Here is a 19223-nt window from a genome sequence, read left to right as displayed (position 1 = left end):
TGTTGATGAGGACCATCACTAGAAGAGGCTTAGTCAGTGCCCAGCCTGAGAGGTAAAACACCAGCCATGGCAATGTTTCAGCACACATTTATTGCTGCTCATTGTTTCCCTGCAGTGGATCAGAACGAAGGTCCCTATTGCACATAGATTTTTATTTTTGGCATCCTTAAAAAAAAATTGCACAAGACTTTTAACCAACTTCCCCTTGCCCCTATAGCTGACTGAACACACAAATGAGATTTTTTTCACCTACATGGTGGATGTGGTGGTATTTCCCAGACGTGGTAGTGTGGGGCTTGTGAGTAAGTACAAACCCCACGTGAGCATGGCTTTCATGTCTGCATACAGTGAGAGAGACACCCTAGACTGGAAAACATGCCTGGATGATCTTTGTAGACACTTTCCTACTGCATGCAACAGATGTGGCTGGATGTAATTTACCCATTGAAGAGTCCCTCTGGGGTTTGGTCTGTGGGACTGGCTCAGCTGCTGCCCAGTTTCTCTGGCCAGGCAGTAACAATCCAAGCTGCACGGTGAGAATTCCAATACAGTGAGTTTTTACACCTATGGCTGCACAGGGTGAATGAGAAAACTCCAACCTGGGATCATGGGGTGAGGCCTGCCTGGGGGTGCTCCATGCCACATTCATCACCTTCCCCATTTGTGAGAGGAACCCCTGGGATGGAGGAGCTCTGGTGTGGTCTGGGAGAAGCCTCTTAGACATGAGCTTCCTTGAAGCCTCGTGGACACCGGGAAGGGTTTGAGTTGTGTGCATTCCTGCCATCTCAGGAGACATCTGCCTGAAGAACCCCCGTTCTGCCACTTCCCTGGGGACTGACTGCTGCAGGGAAGATCAGCTGGGTGCTACAGCAGGACTGTGCTTTCCCTTGCCCCGGGGAGGGCAGGGAGCTGTGCTCTGAGCTAACCTGGGCTCTGCTGTAGCCACTGCCCTGCCCTGCAGTGCCACAGGAGGTGTCTGCCCCCCCAGGCAGCCTCTGTCCTGTGTTTGTTCCCCCAGGAGAGGAGCTGTGAGAGTGTGAACCGAGACCGTGTCCGTGGAGCAGCAGAGGAGGGGAGTTGTGCTGGGCTGTGTGAGGCAGGGGAGGCTGAGGTGGTGTTTCCCCGTGGCTGCAGGATGGCAGATGGGCAGCAGCTGGGCTCGGGTGCCCTCAGTAGACCCAGGAGACGGGCACCCACTGTGGAGAGCTGCAGGCCTGCTCGAAGGCCTCCTGCAGCAGCTGGAGGCTCTCTTCCACGCCGTTGTTGACCAGGGACAGGTCGAAGTAGTGTGCGTAGCGGCTGCGGATGCTCTCCGAGTCCTTGCGGAGCTGCTGCAGCGCCTCCGACTGCGGGGACAGGACAGCGCTCAGGAGAGGAACTGCACAGCACACCCCACCAGGAAACACCCTCCCAACACCAAACAACCCCAGTGCGTGTGAAGTATCGGAGCACAGAGGATCCCTAGAGTTTGTCTGATGGGCCAGGAGCTGTTGTGTGAGCTCTGGGGTTTTGCTGGACTTTGTGTGGTGCTGGAAGCATCAGGTTGCCTGCCAGAGTAAGGCCAGACCTGCTGGCTCTCGTATTTACCTTTAAAATGCTCTGTGGCAGCTCCCAGGGAGAAGGTTCACGAGCAGCAAGCTGCTCAGTGCTCTGGTGGCATTGTCACCAGCTCCAGGCCTCAGGCTGGGTTGGAGGTGGGATTCCTGCAGGATGCTCCTTTCCCACTGGCTTTTCACCAAAACAGCACCAGCTGGCAGAGCTTTACCAGCCTCTCCACTGGTTTTGGCTGGGTTTTTAGTGCTGTATTTTGATACTAAAAGCAAAGCTGCCTCTTCCCTCCTGCCAATGTGGCTTGTAGGGGCATCCCAGGGGCGCCTCACTGGGCAGCTCTGCCCCTGGCAATGAGGTCCAGACCATTTCCACGTATTTCCCTAATGGAGCTTGAAAGACAGGGGAGGAGGGATAGCTTGGGGTGCAGTGCTCACTGAGCTCTGCTCTGTGCAGATATTAATAGATCTAAACGGGTATTATTAGATTATATTAATTATCATATCTATTATATAATTATATCTATAATCAACAGACAAAGTAGACCTAAAAATATATTAATAGACTTAATCAGACCAATCTTTATGTCCTTTTTTGTTAGACCACCTGGGTCTATATCACAGTACTGATACCTTTAGTGGTCAGCACTAAAAACATATTACAGATGCCACAGTATTATTTGTAATAACCACACTCTCCCTCAGGGCACAGCAGGCTTCTGTTTTTAAGGTGTTCAGTTCAACATTGACAAACTTTAAATATAATTATTACCCCAGGGCAACAAAACAAAACAAAACAAAACAAAAAAAATCACAACCAACTGAAAAAAACCACCCAAGATATTGCTTAGCTACCTTCATCTTGAAAGAGTTACTAAAAATATTCATCTATTCTTATAAAACTTATTTTTCTTGTATTGTGGATGGAGCCAGCAGCTGTTGGGGGTGGAGAGGGGAGGGAGGGCAAGCAGCAGCTTTTGCTGGTGAGCTCTGCGGGGTCACATTAACTCTGCCGCATCCCTCAGAGTGAGGGAGCTGCAGGGTTATATTTAGTGCCTGGCAGCCCTGCCCACTGCAGCAGGATGTGATTCCTCTCTGGATGGAGGCAGTGGTGGGTGACAAGAGTGGCCCTTTCTGTTCTGAGATCTGTCCCCTTCCCCCTCCCCAGCCTGCTGCATCACGCAGTTAATGTGCCTCTAAATACCTGCACAACACTCTGAGGGTTGCATAAATATCCTCGCTGTGGCATAAGCTTTACAAACACAAACTATACGTTGGAAAAGGTGGCCGTGTTGCCATTGAATCCAGGAGGAGCACAGCTCTGGGTTTTCTTGCTGGCCTCTGTTTCCCCATCTCCCTGCCAGGCTGGGTGTAGGGCAGGGTAGGCAGCACCCCTGCACCCAGGGGGCTTCCTGGGAAGTGACAGCCTGTGGCTGCCAGCCTGATGCTTGGCACTGAATGAGTTAACTGCGCTATCAGTGCTGCTTTCATGCTCACGTTAAAGGGATCAGCATCCTAATGAGGCAAAGAATGAAAGGAGCATTGTTTGTGTGTCTATTTGCATAGCTGATGGCAGGATAAGTGGTCCTGCCCCACTGCTGGGCTGTGCTCCCCACGGTGATGGTGCTGGGATGAGGGTGCTGAGTCTGCAGCTGCAGGAATTGGCAGCTCCTGTTCTCAGCTCTGGGCCGAGTTCTGGAGCACTAAAAACCAAGCACGAACGTGCTGATGGGGAGCCCTGGGCTGCTGCAGCAGGTGCTGCCATGGACCACGAAGCCCAGAGGGGGACAGGAGGGGACACCCTGCCACTCACCTCCTCTGCCTTGTCTGTGGGGGCGATGAAGACAATGAACGGGGAGAGCTCGGCCGTGCGGACGATCTTGAGGGTCTGTGGAGAGAGGGGTGCAGTTACTCCAGGCTGGCAGCAAGCACTGCTGCTGTGCTGCCTGTGAGGCACTGGGGGCTAAAGGGGACACCCCTCTTTGGGGACATGAGCTCACTGGGTGGACTCCTGGAAAACCCACTCCCACAGCAGCCTGGCTGTGGTGACACAGCCACGGGTGTGCTGTGACAGGGAACACCCTCACTGTACCCATGTCTTGGGAATGGAAATGCCACTCCAGGGCTTGCTGGTTTTTTCCTTTGGGAAGAGAAGGCAGGAACAGTCACAGCCAGCACCCAGGTAGTTCAATCTGTGGGAGCCCCTGTCCCCCAACCCTTCCCCTGCTCCCTACCTGGGGCTCGATGTCCAAAATAGCGACTTTGTCCTGCTGGTGGATCTTGTGCACTGTTTCAAACTTGGTGCCAAACATGTTTCCCTGGTAGCTTCCAAACTCCAAGAACTCATTGGCTGAGATGTCCCGGGTCATCTCCTCGGTGGAGACAAAGTAATAGTCCTTCCCATCCACCTCATTCTTCTTCTGGGGGCGTGTGGTGTCTGGGGAGGGAGAGAGAGGTGAATGCTGGCCCCCAGAAGGAGAGGGGAACAGAGTGGAGCAGGCATCAAGACTAAGCTGTACTAATCCCCTGTTAACTGTTTCCTGCTTTGCACAAGCAGGGACCTCAGCCAGCTGGGGACAGACACTGGGTGGAAAAGAGTGAGGAGTGTGTGTGTGGGTGGCAGCAGCCCTGCAGCCTCTGTGGGTAAAGCTGGGACTGCAGGCAGGGAGGCCCTGCACGTGGGGACCTCTGACTTTGCTGGAAGAACATCTCCCCACCTCCCAGCTGCTGTCAGAAGGTCCTGGATCAAAGAGGCGAGAGGAAATGCAGCCTGGGCTGGTACTTACATGGGGGTGGGTACATGAACTTGTCTGGGTTGTTGCTGAGCAGAGCATTCTTGATGTGGCTACGACCCACACCACTGGCCCCTGGAGAGAGAGAGAGAGAGATGGACACTAGAGCTGGGCTCAGAGCAGCCTGGTGGGAGATGCTGGGGCCCCTCCACAGCTGTGGGTCTGACAAAAAATGCAGAGCTTGGCCTGGGCCTGCCCAAGATGTTCTTTCTGGGCTGGTCAGTGGTGTCTTCCAGCCCTGGAGGAGGCTCTTTGTGCCCTGCTCATCTCCAGCCCCAACTGGAGACAGGACTGCTGCCACAGAGCAACCAGCCTGGCTGGACTGGGTGGGCTGCCCATGCCTGTGGAGTCCACCACCAAGTGCTCAGTCCCCTTTTGTGCAACTGCAGAGCTGCTTTTAGCAGAGATTTAACATGAAGATACTCAGGAGTTGCAAATGCCTGAATTAACTCTTCCCCAGCATTGCAGCACAGATGCCAGACCATGCACAATGCTGCATGGAAGGGGTCAGCCTATGGGATGGCTGCTGCAGGCTGAAGAAATGCTGCCCAGACCTTACCAGGTCTTGAAGGGCTGTGCTGCCCCAGCCCTGCACAGCCCCGGTTCCCCCTGGTTCCCAGCACACGGCCCCAGTGCTGCAGAGGGTGCCTGGGACAGGACCTACCAATGAGCACCAGAGTCTTCCTCTTGAAGGCAGGCAGCCTCACCACCTCCTCGTAGGAAACGACATCCAGCTGGTCAAAAACTGGGGTGGAGGAGAAAAGAGACATGGAGAGGTCAGAATTGGCCACACCAGCATGACCCACATGTGTGTATCAGACCAAAGCCACGTCAAATGGACAGGAGGGGTCAGGACTGGGCTGGGAGCTCATCCACGTTTGGCAGCACCAACAGCAGGCAGCATGTGAGGGGCACAGTGGGTGCTGGGGAGCTGCCAAAGAAGCCAGGGCTGCTTTTACTCAGTAATTCTGCTCAGGACAGTAGGACCTGGGAGCTGGGCTGGAGGCAGCAGGATGCTGCAGGGAGCTTGTTGCTGGAGGAGCTTTATATATCTGGGTGATTTACAGCTTTGTTTGCTGCTGGTTGGAGCTGCAGGCCGGGCCAGGAGCCAGCAGTCCCCAGGCACCCACCTCTGCCAGCTCTTTGCTCAGTTTAGCACAGGGTGCTTGCATGGGTGGCTGAGGGGCAGTTCCCTGCCTCACCAGGAGCAGTTCAGGCTGCTCCCTTACTGCTGAGAAGCAGCACTGCCACTGCCTGCCCTGTGCTCAGCAGCCTTGGTGGGTCTGAGGCTGGGGAGCCTCTGAGGGTCACCCCTGAGCTCACAGGGCCAGGAGTGCAAGGGACTGTCACCAGGGGAGAGCACAGGAGCTGAGTGCTGAGCCCTGGCCTCGTGCTCCAATGGGGACACAGCTGAGGAACGGGAAGACTACAGAAGAGACTCAAAAAAACCTGACAGCTGTGGGGTATCCTGAGATTCCACTGCTGACACAGCTGGGTGCTTGTGTCCTCCCATGGAGGACAAACCCAGCCCTGCCCAGAGGCAGGGGGATGGCCAGGGCTGGGGATTGAGCCCACTGCCCTGCTCACACTTACTTGAGCTGTGCTTGGCCAGGTATTTATCTTTGCACTTCTTCTTCTTCCCAAAGGGGCTGCAGCTCGGGGATTCGCTCTGGCTGGGCTGGGTGACGCTCGCCACACGCCTGCCAAGAGAGGAGGACACCACCATGGCCCAGCTGTCACCCCAAGCCCTGGGACAGCAGCAGGATTGTCCCTCAGACATGCAAGAGAAACAGGCTGGCTGCTGGGACAGGCTGCAGCACATGAAGGGGACATTTTCCTCCTTGTCCCAGCAGTGACACTGGTGTTGCCCAACACAAACTCCTGAGAGCACACAGTCACAGCTCCCGCCTCCACTCCCACATCCAGCCCTTCTGGGCACATCCAGGGACCTACCACTCCTGCAGCTCTGGAGAAGGGATGAGTCCTGCTGACTCAGTGCAGGAGCCCTCCACCCGGCCCTGCCACCAGTTGCTGTCGTCCTTGTTTATGATCTGAATCACATCACCGATCTGAAACTTCAGGCCTGCTTCCTTGCAGGGGATCAGGTTGTCTTTCTTGGGGTCGTAGTCAAACTGTGCCCTCATGAACATCTGTAGAAGAGAGAGGAGACCTGAGTCAGCATGGCCATGCAGGGTGGCTGAATTTGGCTCCCACATTGCATTCCCAAGGCTCCAGGCACAAAGTCCCTGCTCCTTTCCAGGCCCCACAAGGCTGTTTGGGGAGAAAGGAGCTGCACAAAGCTTAGGGGGAAAGTCTTGGGCATGGAACTGTAGTGAGATGTGCTGGTGAGTGGATGAGGGATGGAGTAGGACGGTATCTTGGCCTCACTGGGAGCTGGTGGCAGGGCTGCTGCCTCTAGGCACACACACAACCACAGCTGGTGTTCAAACCCTGCCATGGAGCCTCCCTGCAGTGCCCTGGCTGCTGCACAATACTGGTGAGTTTGGCCAGCCACAGAGCAGTCCTACCAATGTGCTGCACAACTGGGGTCTGCAGTGGAGTGAGCACAGAGGTGACATTGCAACAGGGCACCCCAGGGAAGGCTGTGGCTCAATCTCAGCTGCTCTGTGCTGCCTTTCCCCACAGCTGGGCAATCCCTGCATGGCACGAGGCCTCTGAGGAGCCAAGGCTGCAGTGCTGTATCCATCCATGCCTTGGTCTGTCCTGGTCCCTTTGGCATTGGCTACTCTCACAAAATTACAATTCATGCAACTGGAAATGAACTGCTGCTATTGCTTCCCAGGCCACTGTGCACCCTCCTGAGGCTGGGGAAGCCCTGGGGACCAAGGAGGAGTGAGAAAGTTGGCTTTCCCTGTCCCTACTGCTTGTTCAGCTCCTTGGGAGGGAGTCTACAGCACCCACTCCCAGTCAGGACTAGAGTGGAGGCAAAGCCAGGCAGAGTGTGGAGGATTGGGAGTGAAAAGCAGAGTTTAGGGAATGCTGAGCATGACCCTAGAAACACAACATGTAGCAAGGGGGAAAAGAGTTTCTCATGGGGTGATGCCTGTCCTGTCCTCAGATGTGATAGGCAGGGCCTGGAAACTCATCCTCCCTCAGTAGGGTAGACCATGCTGTCCTTGTTCCACATTCAAACCATTTCCCTCAGCTGTGCTGCTGGAGGCACAGAGCCAGCAGGACACAAACATGGTTCCCTTTCACTGCCAGAAAAGACCATATGGATCAAGCTGTGACATGAGAGCGCTCACAAAACACATGGAATTGGGAAAAACAGTAAGAGTGCATCTCCTTTGAGGATGAGGACTGCTGCTTGCTTTGAAAGCTCTCTCTGGCACCAGGAAGCTGATCATCCACATAGGCACAAGGGATACACAGCAGGCACTGCCCAGGTACCTGCCCAGAGCTCTCTGCTCCTGCAGCACTGGTGTCCTGAGCCAGGACACTTTGGAAAGACCCCACACACCAGGTAGGAGCTGGCATCAGTCAGCTCCACACATCACCCACAGCTGCACAGGGCTCTCTGCCTGCCTGCTGCCAGCCCCTCGGGGGCCAGACACTCAGCTGCTGAGCAGGCTCCAGCATGAGAAGTCCTGGTCTTTTAAAGTCAAAGGGCTGCAGGGAATATGCTGGAGGAGGCCTCAAGAGCCTTGAATGCTCTGTGCTTCCTCTCCTTAGGACACTCCCAAGGAGACCTGCTCCAAGAGACACTTGGCCTCGTGAGCCAGGGCAGAGGAAAATCATGCCAGGATCTCCCTCATCCTGCCTGCCAGGCACTGAAATCAAGGTGATCATGGGGATCCAGGAGTGGAAACAGTCCACTCTTGGTGATGGTACTGCAACAAACACAGACACAAGCAGCTGTGGCTCTGGGGAGCAGACAGCACCACTGCTCTGGGCACAGCAGGAAGGAGTACAATTGTTGCTGGGAAGGAATTTGTCCCTGTGTCTTTCCCAGCCTCAGGTGAACCAGCAACTGCATTCTTTTCCTCTGGCATGGAGTTGGCCAACTGGAGGTGGCTGGGTCAGGACAGGGAGGGCAGACTGACAGCAGGGAAGGACAGGCATGGGCCAGTGTTTAAAAAACACACATGCAAAGCTGGTTGAGCAGGACTGGGGACAGCATAAACCAAGGAAGAAACAGAACCACCAACACTTGCCACAACATTCAAAACTTCAGCTTCTCTGGTAAAGAATGACATGAGTTCCCTCAGCCCATCCCAGCACCATCCAGCCCCCACCCTCTCCCTCTGAACTCCTGTCCATGACAAGAAGACAAGACACAACCCAGCTACCACGTCCTGAAGTCTTGGCAGAGAACACAGCCCTCCCCCTATTCTATTTTGCCCACAGCAGGACTTCAAAGGCAGAGCCACGCAGGTGTCACCCCCTGGTGACACAGCACGGCCCCTCACCCTGGCAGTGACAGCAGGTGCAAGGAGCTGCCTTCCTTCCCCACTGCTTCCTTCCTCCCACGCTGTGCATCCACACCAACGTCACCTTTACTGGGGCTGGTGCAGGGACCACAGAGCTGCCACAATCGGGCATGGCTCTGAAGGAGACCCTCACGTGCTCCCTGGTGTGCCCCTGGCACTGCTCTCCCATCCCAAACACCACTGCTGGCTCACACATCCCAGCCCGTGTTCCTAGACACACTTTGGGGAAGTACACCCACACAGGCCCCACACAGGGTTGTTTGCAGTGATGTAAGCACAGGACAGGTGCCTCCAGCAGCTCAGACAAGGCAGCCACCCCCTTGCCCTGACAGCCCTGGCTGAGCACAGCTCTCTCCCCAGCACTGCTCCTGCATGGTTTGCTCTGGTCCCACCCTGCCCGAGGCTCCAGAGGCTGCACTTACCTGGAGAGCAGGGAGGCGGCTTTGCTGGTTGGGAATGACTTTTAATGAGACCATCCCCTTGGTTTCTTTCTAGTGAACAAAGGGGAGAAAGAAGAGTTGGAGGAGATGGTGTCTGGAGGCAGCTCAACAGCAGCAACCTGTGCAGGGAGGTGCTGAGTGCCAAGACCTGCAAAGGCAGAGCTCCTGGGTACCCCACCGTGCTGTGGTACTGGGGGACACCACAGCCTGGTCAGAGATAGCTGTGCTTGCCTTTGCCATCCTTGTCCCATTCCCATGGGGGGACACCAGCACCCCCACAAGGGTCTGGCTGTGGGCACTGCTAAGCACCAGCAGAATGAACATGGAGACCTGCAGCATCTCCACCCTGGCAGCCACAGTGAGGAGTCTGGGAGGAGAGGCTGATTCTTCCAGGTCCCCTCCACGTTGGCCCCTTGCTCTGGCCCTCCTGGTGACATTAGAGGCACAGCACTCTCTTGCCTGCCACAGGCCAATGCACTCACATGCATCACAACACCCACATGGTGGAGGCTTGGAGGGGCCAACCACCCTTCTCAGGAGGCAAAACCAAAGACAAGCTCCTCTTTGGTCCTGGTGGAGGCTTGGAGGGGCCAACCACTCTTCTCAGGAGGCAAAACCAAAGACAAGCTCTTCTTTGGTCCTGCTGTCTGGAGCAGGGACATCCCGTGGCACTTTGGCAAGGCCAAGCTTCATGCTTAGGCTGCTGGTGGGGGTCCTCAGCAGCACCACCACCTCCCTCCAACAAGGTGGCACATGCTGGACATAGATCAGGGTCATCAATGGATGAACCCAAGGCAGGTCTGAGACCCTGTCCAAAGCTGTGTCTGGCAAGGGCCTGACAGGATCACCATGACCTCAGCAGCAGGCAAATGGCACCAGCATGACATGCACGTGTGGCTCAGGTCTGCAAGGCAAACAGAGGTGGTTTCCAAGACCCACACAGGATCAGCACGTGTCAGGGACTCAGTCAGCAGCCTCCACTGCTGCTCCAAGAGGCCAGAAACAAGCAGCAAGCACAGACCCCACGGGGGCTGCATGCAGGATGGTTGCTGCCACATCACAGTGCTGTATGCAGGCAGCTGTGTGCTGGCTGTGGTGTGTGGGAGGGGGTGAATGCTCACAGCATGCAGGACAAAGGGGTCCTTCCCAGGGAACAGCCCTGACACACACAGATACCTACCAGCATCTTCTGCAGCTGGTCAACTGAGTGGTTGCTTGCACTCTGCCCATTGATTTCTATGATTTCATCACCCACGTGAAGGGAGCCTGCCAGCAATGTGAGAAATGTGAAAATGCAGAAAAGGAACAAGAGCTCCTCACCAAACCAAATTTACACAGCTCCATCAGCCTCCAGGGCCAGGACACTGCAGTGTTTGCCTGGCAGTGCTTCTGGAACCACACGTGCCATCTAAGCACATGGGAGGAAAGCACAAGGGGAATGAATTCTTCCCCCTCCACCCAATACACACACCAAGCCAGTCCGAAGGTCATCAGGCTGCTTTCCACAGTGTGGAAAGTGCTTTGGAGTGGTCAAAGCACCTGCATCAGCATTTCAAACACAACCTAAAGTACCTCACCTCACCAATCACAACCTCCTTTACAGGGCCCTTAACACAAGCATTCCTGACTCCGTGTGTTTCCAGTTTATATACCCAGGCAGATTACAGCCTCAGATATACTACTAAAAATCAGGCTCCAGTAGTGTTACTGGAATGGCTCCTGTCTTATTTTGGCAGTGGTAAGCACAGACTTCCCACTTGGATCCAAGGCTGGAAAAGCAGCCTCTTCTAGCAGAGAACATCTTGTATCCACACCTCCTTGGCAAAACCAAAACCAGAAAATAGCACCTATTTATTTCTTTTGGCACCCTCTTTTGGTCTGCAGAGCCAATCTACAGGATGCCTGTCCCACCTATGCACTTTAGGAATGGGAAGAGCTTCCCCCACTCCAGGGTATGATCCATCTCTTCTTACACTGACCCCATCATGAGACAGATGATCTCCAGTTCCTTTTTGGGAGAGCCCTTCCCCCAACCCTTTATTTATCACTAAAGCCTCCAGTGTTTTAACATGACAACCATGCAGAGAGAGCAGTGAGTCCCAAGTTCCTGACACACCCCTAGGGGAGGAACAAGCACAGATGTCCATGACACAGGGGAAAGCCAGCAGTGCTGAGGACCTGCAATTACTGCTGCATGGGGAGAAACCACCTGCAGACGTGCACCCCATGCACTGCTTGTGCAAAGGCCTTGTTACCTTGTCTGTGAATCATGCCCCCATGGAAGATCCTGGCCACCATGCAGCTCTGCTTGTCATTTTGCTTCAGCGTGATTCCCTGGAAGACAGGAAAATCCATGACTGCTCGCTGCAGGGGAGAGCTCTCCTGCCCTCACAAAGGCCTCTCCAGGCCCATGTCCACAGCGACCTGTGCAGTGGCTGGGGGAAAGACCCTGCTAGGCCAACTCAGTCTGCTGCAGCTCCTCTTGGCACAAGCATCACCACCCTTTCTGGGGCTCACTTCGCGTCCCTGAGCAGAAGGCAGAGTCCAGCACCGTTTTTCCCATGGCCGAGATCTCCAGTGACCTGTTTCCCTCAAGGCCAGCCTGCTGGCACAGCTCAACGTGCCCCTCCACCCCCCAGGGGCCATCCAGCCTTGGGGCCTTGCCAGTCCTCACCATGGGCTCCTCGGTGACCTTCTCGAACTGGACAAGGCGGATCTTGCGCACCTCGCGGCCGCCGCTGTGCGAGGGGCTGCCCAGGGTCGCTGAGCCGTTGGTGTAAATGTCCTCAGTCAGGGTGTTTGGGGACTGAGTCATGGCCTGTCGGGGCAAAACAGACACCAGGGTTTAGGGGCTCCACCTGGGAATGCTGGATCCCTGCTCTGGGGCTGAGCTACTCCAACGTGTTAAGGTTAGAGCGCGTGCGGTGCAAGTGGAACGCAGCGGAGAAGAAGACACTAAGGGCAAGAAAAGGAGCAGAAGAACTTGTGCCTTGGAGATGGAGATGTGGATGTAGGTTTAATCTGCAGTTTTCCAGCCTGGGAAATACAGGAGGTAAGAAAACTTTGGAAAAGCTGCAGGTAGCAGAAGCCAAAAGAGTCCACAGCTGATCTTCTGAAGCAGAGTCACAAACACTCCTCGTGTGTCGCAGCAGCACTTGGCTAACAGCTTGTTGCAGAGCATAAAGCCCAGGACATCTTCACCAAGTGAACAGAAGAGTTTGGGACTCACCCCTGAGAACTGGAGCCAGGCTTTGTTCCTGCTCAGTTTGCAAGTTCAACCTTTCCTGACCTACATCAGTGGACAACTGACGTGGTGCAGAGCCATGGACACAACATCCAGGCACTGAAGGCAGTGTGCTCCCAAGCCAGCCACACACATCCCACTCCCCTTCCCAGCTCCAGGTCCTTTCATGCTGGTTTGCACTGGGAAGCCAAGCACAGGCTTTCAGTCCTGAGGAAACCTCTGTCCTTGGTTTCCAGCATGTGCAGGCACCAGGGCTGATGGAGAGTGCTTGGGATCCCATACAAAAACCTCCAAATCCATCCTGCATGGTGAGCTTCTCCCTCACAGCCCAAGAAACCCTACACAGTCCTGTTAAATCCCTCAGATACACTGGGCAATGTCTCCACACAACTCATAAATGTGCCTGTTTGTCCCCAAGTGCAGCAGACTTTCCTCAAGCCTCTCCCAAATCAGTGCTGGCCCAGCAAAACCCCAGACGAGCTTTGATCTGGAGACCCTGCCTGCCCTGTTGGCACAAATTCCCACACCAGCCCAGGATGCAAAACAAACCCTCCTGACTGTCCCACTCCACACCAGACTCCTGGCTTTGCTGCCCAGTTTGCAGCCTGCACCCTCCCTCTCACCAGTCCCTGAGCTGAGAGCCACAGCCAGCAAAGCTGCAGGGATGCCCAGCAAGGTCCCCACCAGCTTCAGTCCTGCATCAGCAACGTGGCCATGCCCAGACAGGCAGAGCCAACACCTCTCCCCACCACAGCCTGACTTGTCAGCTGAGCCAAAGAAAGGGGCAGCAGAGTCAGGACTAACAAGGATAGCAGGAAAGGTGCTGGCAGAGAGGGACAGACCAGGCATGGTCACTGTCACAGCCCCCAGACAGGGCACTGGTGGGGCTGGGGCAGGAAGGGAGGGGCTCAAGGAGTTGTGTGCCCAAAATGCAGAGATTTATTTTTAAGCCAACTACTTCCAAAAGTGCCAACCAACCTCCTCCTCAAAAGGCGACCACGTGGGCTCCAGCTGCCAATGCCTTGAACACGGAGAAGGCTGAATCCCAGCCCAGAACAGCACCCAGGCCATGGCCTTGCAGGGTGGAAGGAAGAACAGCTTGCGTCCACCCTCCCCAGCCTGGCTTGCCAGCACTAGCAGGGCATGATGCTACCACACCATTTGCAGAGCAGAGGAACAGATCCAGCAGTGTGTGTGCCTAGAGCTGTCCCACAGCTCTCTGTCCCCCTCTGCCAAACCAGCAGGTGCAAGGAGGACCAGGAGGACAAGGACCTCCTCCAGCCCGACCTGAGGCCAAAGTGCCCATGAGGTGGTTGGAGTCAGCACAGATCATACTTATCTTGGCCATGCCTTGGGAGAGCTTTAGACCATGCAATTCCTGGCTTCAAACCTCTAGGCTCAGCAGAGCCCAATGACCCAGGGCACAGCACAGTCTGCTCCAGGGACTGGGAGTTCCCATCCTCACCATCCCCATCAGCTGACCCTCCTGGCCCCGACCTTTGCTTTTTGCTGAGAGATGGAGAAAACACCCAGGCCTCAGTGCTGACACAGCACCAGTGTCACCCTGGTGACTCCTGGAGAACAAGGTCTGTCACCACAGACTGGCTGCTGTGCCTGGGGATGGCCACCAGTCACTTGATGGCAACTCTGAATGCAGGGTCCTCCAACACCAGAGCCATGCTGGGATGGTGTGGGCTTTTTTGCTGATGGGACTGGGCAGCCAGTGGATGAGGATGGGAAAATGCCTGGCTCATGAGGACAACCAGGACCTTCAGGGTGGCAGATTCAGCCCTGATTGTGGCACCCAGAAACAGGAGACGTGTGTGGCTCTTATGCCCCAATGCACATGAGCTGGCTGGATAGCAGGCAGCTGCCACGCTCTTGGCTGGCTTGGCCCAGTGCAGTCTGTGACCTCAAGAGCCCTTCGAGTCACACTGGTGACTGGCCAGATTCTGCTCCCTGTGCACTGCTCCACAGGAAACATCTGTGAGTGCTGCTGAGAGCCAGCTCGTGGCCACCAGCCACTGCCAGCTCTGCACAGCCCCGGGCTCTGCCACTGGGGCAGATGTGGGGCAAGGAGGTTGGGGGGCTGAGCTGTGCAACAGGGGTGCTGGACAGCCCAGCAGCTCTGAGTGCCCTGCAGCTGGCTGACAAGGGTCCAAATCCTCCTGCACAAATCCTGCTGCAGTGGCAATGCACACAAGAGCCACCAGCTCCATGGGTCAGAGGTACCCCACAACTCCCTGTTTGCATTTTTCTCAAGAACCCAGGTTTCTGCCCCATGTCCCAGGGCAGAGGAAAGTGTACCAGTTCCTTGGGCAGTGTTTACCAACAGGGAATGTGGCAAGGATCCCAGGACCTGGCATCCTGGTCCCCCCAGCCACACTGGCTCCACCAGGCTGCACACCATGGGTAAATCAAACATTAACTGGGCAGCTTATCTGCAGGAGGCTGAAGCAGCACTTGAAGAAAGCAGCCCTACAGTGCAAAGGGCACATTCAAAGATTTGGTTCCTGGGCTCTCCTTGCTGCTCCAACCAAGAGATTTCAGTATCAGGTAGCCTTGGAAAAACAGGGCTGCCTGGTGAGTACGTGGTGAAAAGTACCGCTGGTTTTGCCAAGAAGACCCAAAGTACAGCAGCTTGGATGCAAGAAGGAACCCTGGAGCCAGGTTTCTCTGGGATTGCCCTCTTGGCTGGCAGGAAGACAGGCTCTTCTCACACTGTGAGGAGCAAAATCCCAGCTCCCTCCATGAATCATCACCCTCACATTATAATTGCCATGGGTGCATGCAGGGAGGTTGGGGCACTGCTTGTGCAGAGATGTCCTGACCCACCAATATCTCTTCACACCCTCCAGTGCTTCCAGCTTCGCCTCCCTCCCCATCCAGGATCTGTCCATCTCAGTCTTGTACAGCTAAAAAAACCACAGCAATGTGTAAAAAGAGGCAACTAGCAAAAAATCGAGCTTGGGAGCTGCTTTAGGGCTGCTCCAGCAGGCTGTGGAGCAACAGCCACGTAGACATTTAGACATAATTAATTCTGCCAGGGGCTACTGACTTCTCAAGTCTGCCTGCACAGCCACAGGAACAATCTCATCTAAAATCCCTTCTAGCAATATGACTGGAATTTCAAAACAAGAATCAAACCAACAAACATTTAAACCAAAAAGGATTACATTGCTGACACCAGGAAAAGGCCTGGCAACACCAACAGGTCTCTGTGGGAAGGGGAAAAGAGAAATAGGAAGGATTCAAAATGGTCGTGGCAGCCAGAAGGTGCTGCCAGCTCTGAGTGCCCTCACACTGACTCCTGATCACAGAGTGCTGCAATGGAGATGGGCCAGATTTTCAAGGGAGCGCAGTGAGTTTTGCTGAGGCACCACCTTCCCACCAGAAAAGGCTGATGCAGCCCTCCAGATGTTTTTGTGAAGCTGGTAACCTCCAAGGGACAGCCAGTGAAACCACAACACTGACAGAAGGAGGAGCTGCCCTGCCACTCCATCCCAGCTGCCGGAACAAGCCCTGCAAAACAGCTTTTTCCCTGCAGCTGTTAACACACAGCAAAATACATTTCAGATTAAAAAGTTGGAACCAGCCCACCCCGCTTAATTTGTCAAAGCCAGAAGTTTAGCTAAGCTTTCAGCTGAGTTTTACCTGTGGTTGATCCTGGGGCCTCAGTCTGATTTGGAGCTGCTGCCAGTTGGATGCTGAGAACTGCTGCCCAGAGGAAAGTGCAGTGTTCTCTCTGTTCTCTCTGCACCCTCAAGATCAGCTCTCCCCAGAAGTACCCTCCTTTTCTCCACCAAACTCCCAAAGGTCACGCTCGCTGCCCATTTTACAGCTGGGGAACTGAGTCACAGATGATAAAGGGACAAGCCCAAGGTCATCCTGCCAACCAGGTGCACAGCTGGAAATAAAGCCCACACCTTTTTGTTAAATCTGTATTTGTCAGCCAGGAGATATGACAAAGATATGCAGGCACGTGGTGAGGCTCAAGAGGAGAGGCCTGGGGTTGTTTCCTAGCAATAATAAGGCTTCCACTTGCCACAATTTGCATGCCCTGCCACCACGTGAGGAACACAGGACAGCACTTCCCAGCACGCGGCTCTGCCAGAGAAAATGCAGAAGAGAAACCTCCCAGTCACCCTGTTTGACTCCAGGAGCAGCCAGGCAGACTCAGGACCCTTCCCAAAAGGGACATTGCTGCTGGGCGATGTCCTGGTGTCCCAGGGAGGGGCCACAGCCACTGTGGGCCAGCACCATCTCTGCATGCCTGTGACACAGGGACAGGTATCTGACTGGCAAACTCAGAGCACTGCTGGGAGCCAGCCCTACAGGGCTCCTTTTTAAATGGCCTCATGTAGATTTCAGTTCGCCATCTCTCCCTTTATCCCTACTGAAATAAACACACCATAACACCAGGAAGCTGTAGGGCAGCTCCTACACTTGCCATGCTCTGATGCTATTGGCAATTTATCCTTGCTCTGTTTGCAGCCAGGCAGGCCCTGTGCTTGGATCTGGCAGGAGAGGGATGGGAGAGCTCCTCTCAGCAGCTGCCAGGTCCACACACTTTGCTTTAATTATTTTTTTTCCTACTGTTTTGTTGGGTTTTTTTTTCAAAGCACCCTGTCAGGGTTGAACCATGAAAAGCAGATGAACCACTGGCGTGAGACACATCTGACAAGCCTCTTTTGCACATTAAGGTCTCCAACAAGATGGGCTAAGGACAGCATCTCAGGGAAATTTCCTCCCTGCTCTCTCTCAGAGGCTCCCCACAGCTGCAAGGAAACCTTAGCCCAGGCACATTATGCCATGGCTTCACCAAGGATGCCTTTTCAAACCTGGAAATCTCTGCAGGGAGAAAAGCACGAGCTGTTTAACAGTGGCAAGCACCGACCTTCTGGTTGCACTCAAGCTACCCCAAACGACACTAAGCGAGGAAAGAGCCCACCCAGCAGAACCAGGAGGGCTGGTGCAGCCTGCTCGCCTTCTGCTGCAGCCATCGGCTCACTCCCTGTCCCAGGGCAGGCGTGAGAAGCGCTGCTTGCGTCCTCCTTCCCTGGGGAAGAGACCCCCACCCTCCTCCAGCCCATGCCGCGGACCCGGAGGTTGCTCAGCAGCTGAATCAGCTCATGTGACAGGCAGTTCCAGTTCAGACCAGCTACAACTTCGCAGCAAAACAAGCACAATCTCTTTCCGCGGCAGGATGCTGGAGCCTTCCTCCCCTGCACCCAGCTCCTTCTGCCGTGCCGGCTGTGCCGGCTGACCCTTCCCGGAGGCACCCAGCGAGCATCCCCGCTCCCGGGCTGCGGTACAGGGCACGCACCGGCTGCGCGACACGGGGGCTCTGCCTTTGGGACCCCGGCATGTGGGGATGGAGCGGGACCCCGGGGAGCCGAGCCGGGCCCGAGCCGGGCTCAGAGCGCGGGGCTGGGCCCGCAGGAGAGCGGGGCACGCCGGGGCTCCCTGCGGGGCTCGGCGGGGATGGAGCCGGCAGCGGGGCCCAGCAGCGGGGTCTGGGGGCGCCGCGGGCCGCTCACCTCGGGCTTGGGCCGGTTCTGCAGGAGGTGCTCCAGGTAGAGGTCGGAGAGCGCCGTCCTCATGCTGCTGCTGCCGCCGCCGGCGCTGCGCCCCGACTTGAGGGTCATCGCGGCGGCGGCTGCGGCCGGTCCCGCTGGCCCCGGCAGCGCTGAGGGCCCGGCCCGGCCCGGCTGCGGCAGCGCCGCGGGCTCTGCTCTCGCTCCGCCCGTGTGCGACGGGGCCGGGCGGAGCCGGGGGCGGGCCGGGGACGGGCCCGGGGCTTGGCGGAGGGGCCGGCGCTGGGAGGGTCTATCCCCGCCGCCCCTCAGCCGGGCCTGGGCTCCGCAGCACTGTTCCTGTCACGGCAGTGTCCCCGTCACGGCAGTGTCCCCGTCACGGCAGTGTCCCCGTCACGGCGGTGCGGTGCCAGCCCCTCGCCCGTGCCTTGCCCAAGCATTCAGATGGCAGAGTGCACCCGAGCGACCCCAAACGGACCCGCAAAGGTCATCGAGTCCAGCTGCTGGCCCTGCACAGGGCACCCCCAAGAGTCACAGCCTGAGCCCGAGAGCGTTGTCCGGCCGCTCCGTGAGCTCTGCCGGGCTGCTGCTGTCAGCACTGCCCTGGTAGCCTGTTCCAGTGCCCCACCACCCTCTGGCTATCCCTAATGTGCAACTAAACCTCTCCTGACACAGCTTCAGCCATTCCCTCGGGTCCTGTCACGGGGCACCACAGAGAAGGGATCAGTGCCTGCTCCTCCTCATGTTGTAACTGCAGTGAGGTCTGTCCTCAGTCTCTGCTCCGGGCTGGACAGACCAAGCGACCTCAGCTGCTCCTCTCAAGGCCTTCACCATCTGCATTTCCCTCATTTGCACCCTCTGGGCAGGAGCCCAGCACGGACACAGGGAGCACCTCTCCAAAGCAGCACTGGGGGGTGGCTGGTTCTCACAAACCAATGGTCATTCCTGGGCTCTGCCACTGTGCAGAGGTACCTCCAAGGCAAGGAGACCCAGGGAGTTCTCTGCACTCTAGTAAGGACAGCCCTCTTCTTGAGCTGTTCTGGGTCTTCCACATCCTTCAGCTTGCAGGGGTGGGATGGCAAATCCCTGCATTTGTGAGCCATGCATGGTGCAAAGGACTTCTGCCAAAGCATTTCTGCCATTACTGTAGGTCTTACTGATGGGAGGGTCCAAGTGAAGTGTGAGTTTTATTTGGGGATGGAAAGTTAATTC

General features: G+C 55.9%; 1 protein-coding gene across 1 annotated transcript; it reads right to left on the bottom strand.

Moving 5' to 3' along the window:
* Positions 1–71: 71 nt before the first annotated feature.
* Positions 72–18239, bottom strand: MPP1 (MAGUK p55 scaffold protein 1). Its single transcript, XM_063416877.1, has 12 exons — positions 18015–18239; positions 11905–12048; positions 11486–11564; positions 10411–10496; positions 9213–9281; positions 6293–6489; positions 5933–6039; positions 5004–5084; positions 4334–4414; positions 3782–3984; positions 3361–3435; positions 72–1346 (listed from the first exon to the last, which is right to left on the bottom strand). Exons 1-12 carry the CDS (start codon positions 18120–18122, stop codon positions 1170–1172), a joined length of 1407 nt encoding a protein of 468 aa, XP_063272947.1. The 5' UTR covers positions 18123–18239; the 3' UTR covers positions 72–1169.
* Between the last annotated feature and the right edge of the window lie 984 nt (positions 18240–19223).

This window comes from Prinia subflava, chromosome 20 (assembly GCF_021018805.1).
Source record: "Prinia subflava isolate CZ2003 ecotype Zambia chromosome 20, Cam_Psub_1.2, whole genome shotgun sequence".
NCBI classification, from domain to species: domain Eukaryota; kingdom Metazoa; phylum Chordata; class Aves; order Passeriformes; family Cisticolidae; genus Prinia; species Prinia subflava.
This window is presented reverse-complemented; position numbering and strand designations above follow the sequence as displayed.

Coding starts and splice junctions, on each gene's coding strand:
- MPP1 (XM_063416877.1), bottom strand. CDS start 18,122: ATGACCCTCAAGTCGGGGCGCAGCGCCGGCGGCGGCAGCAGCAGCATG. Junction 6,490..9,212: donor GCCGCCTCCCTGCTCTCCAG/GTAAGTGCAGCC, acceptor TCTCTTCTACAG/ATGTTCATGAGGGCACAGTT. Junction 4,415..5,003: donor GAAGACTCTGGTGCTCATTG/GTAGGTCCTGTC, acceptor CTCTCTCTCCAG/GGGCCAGTGGTGTGGGTCGT.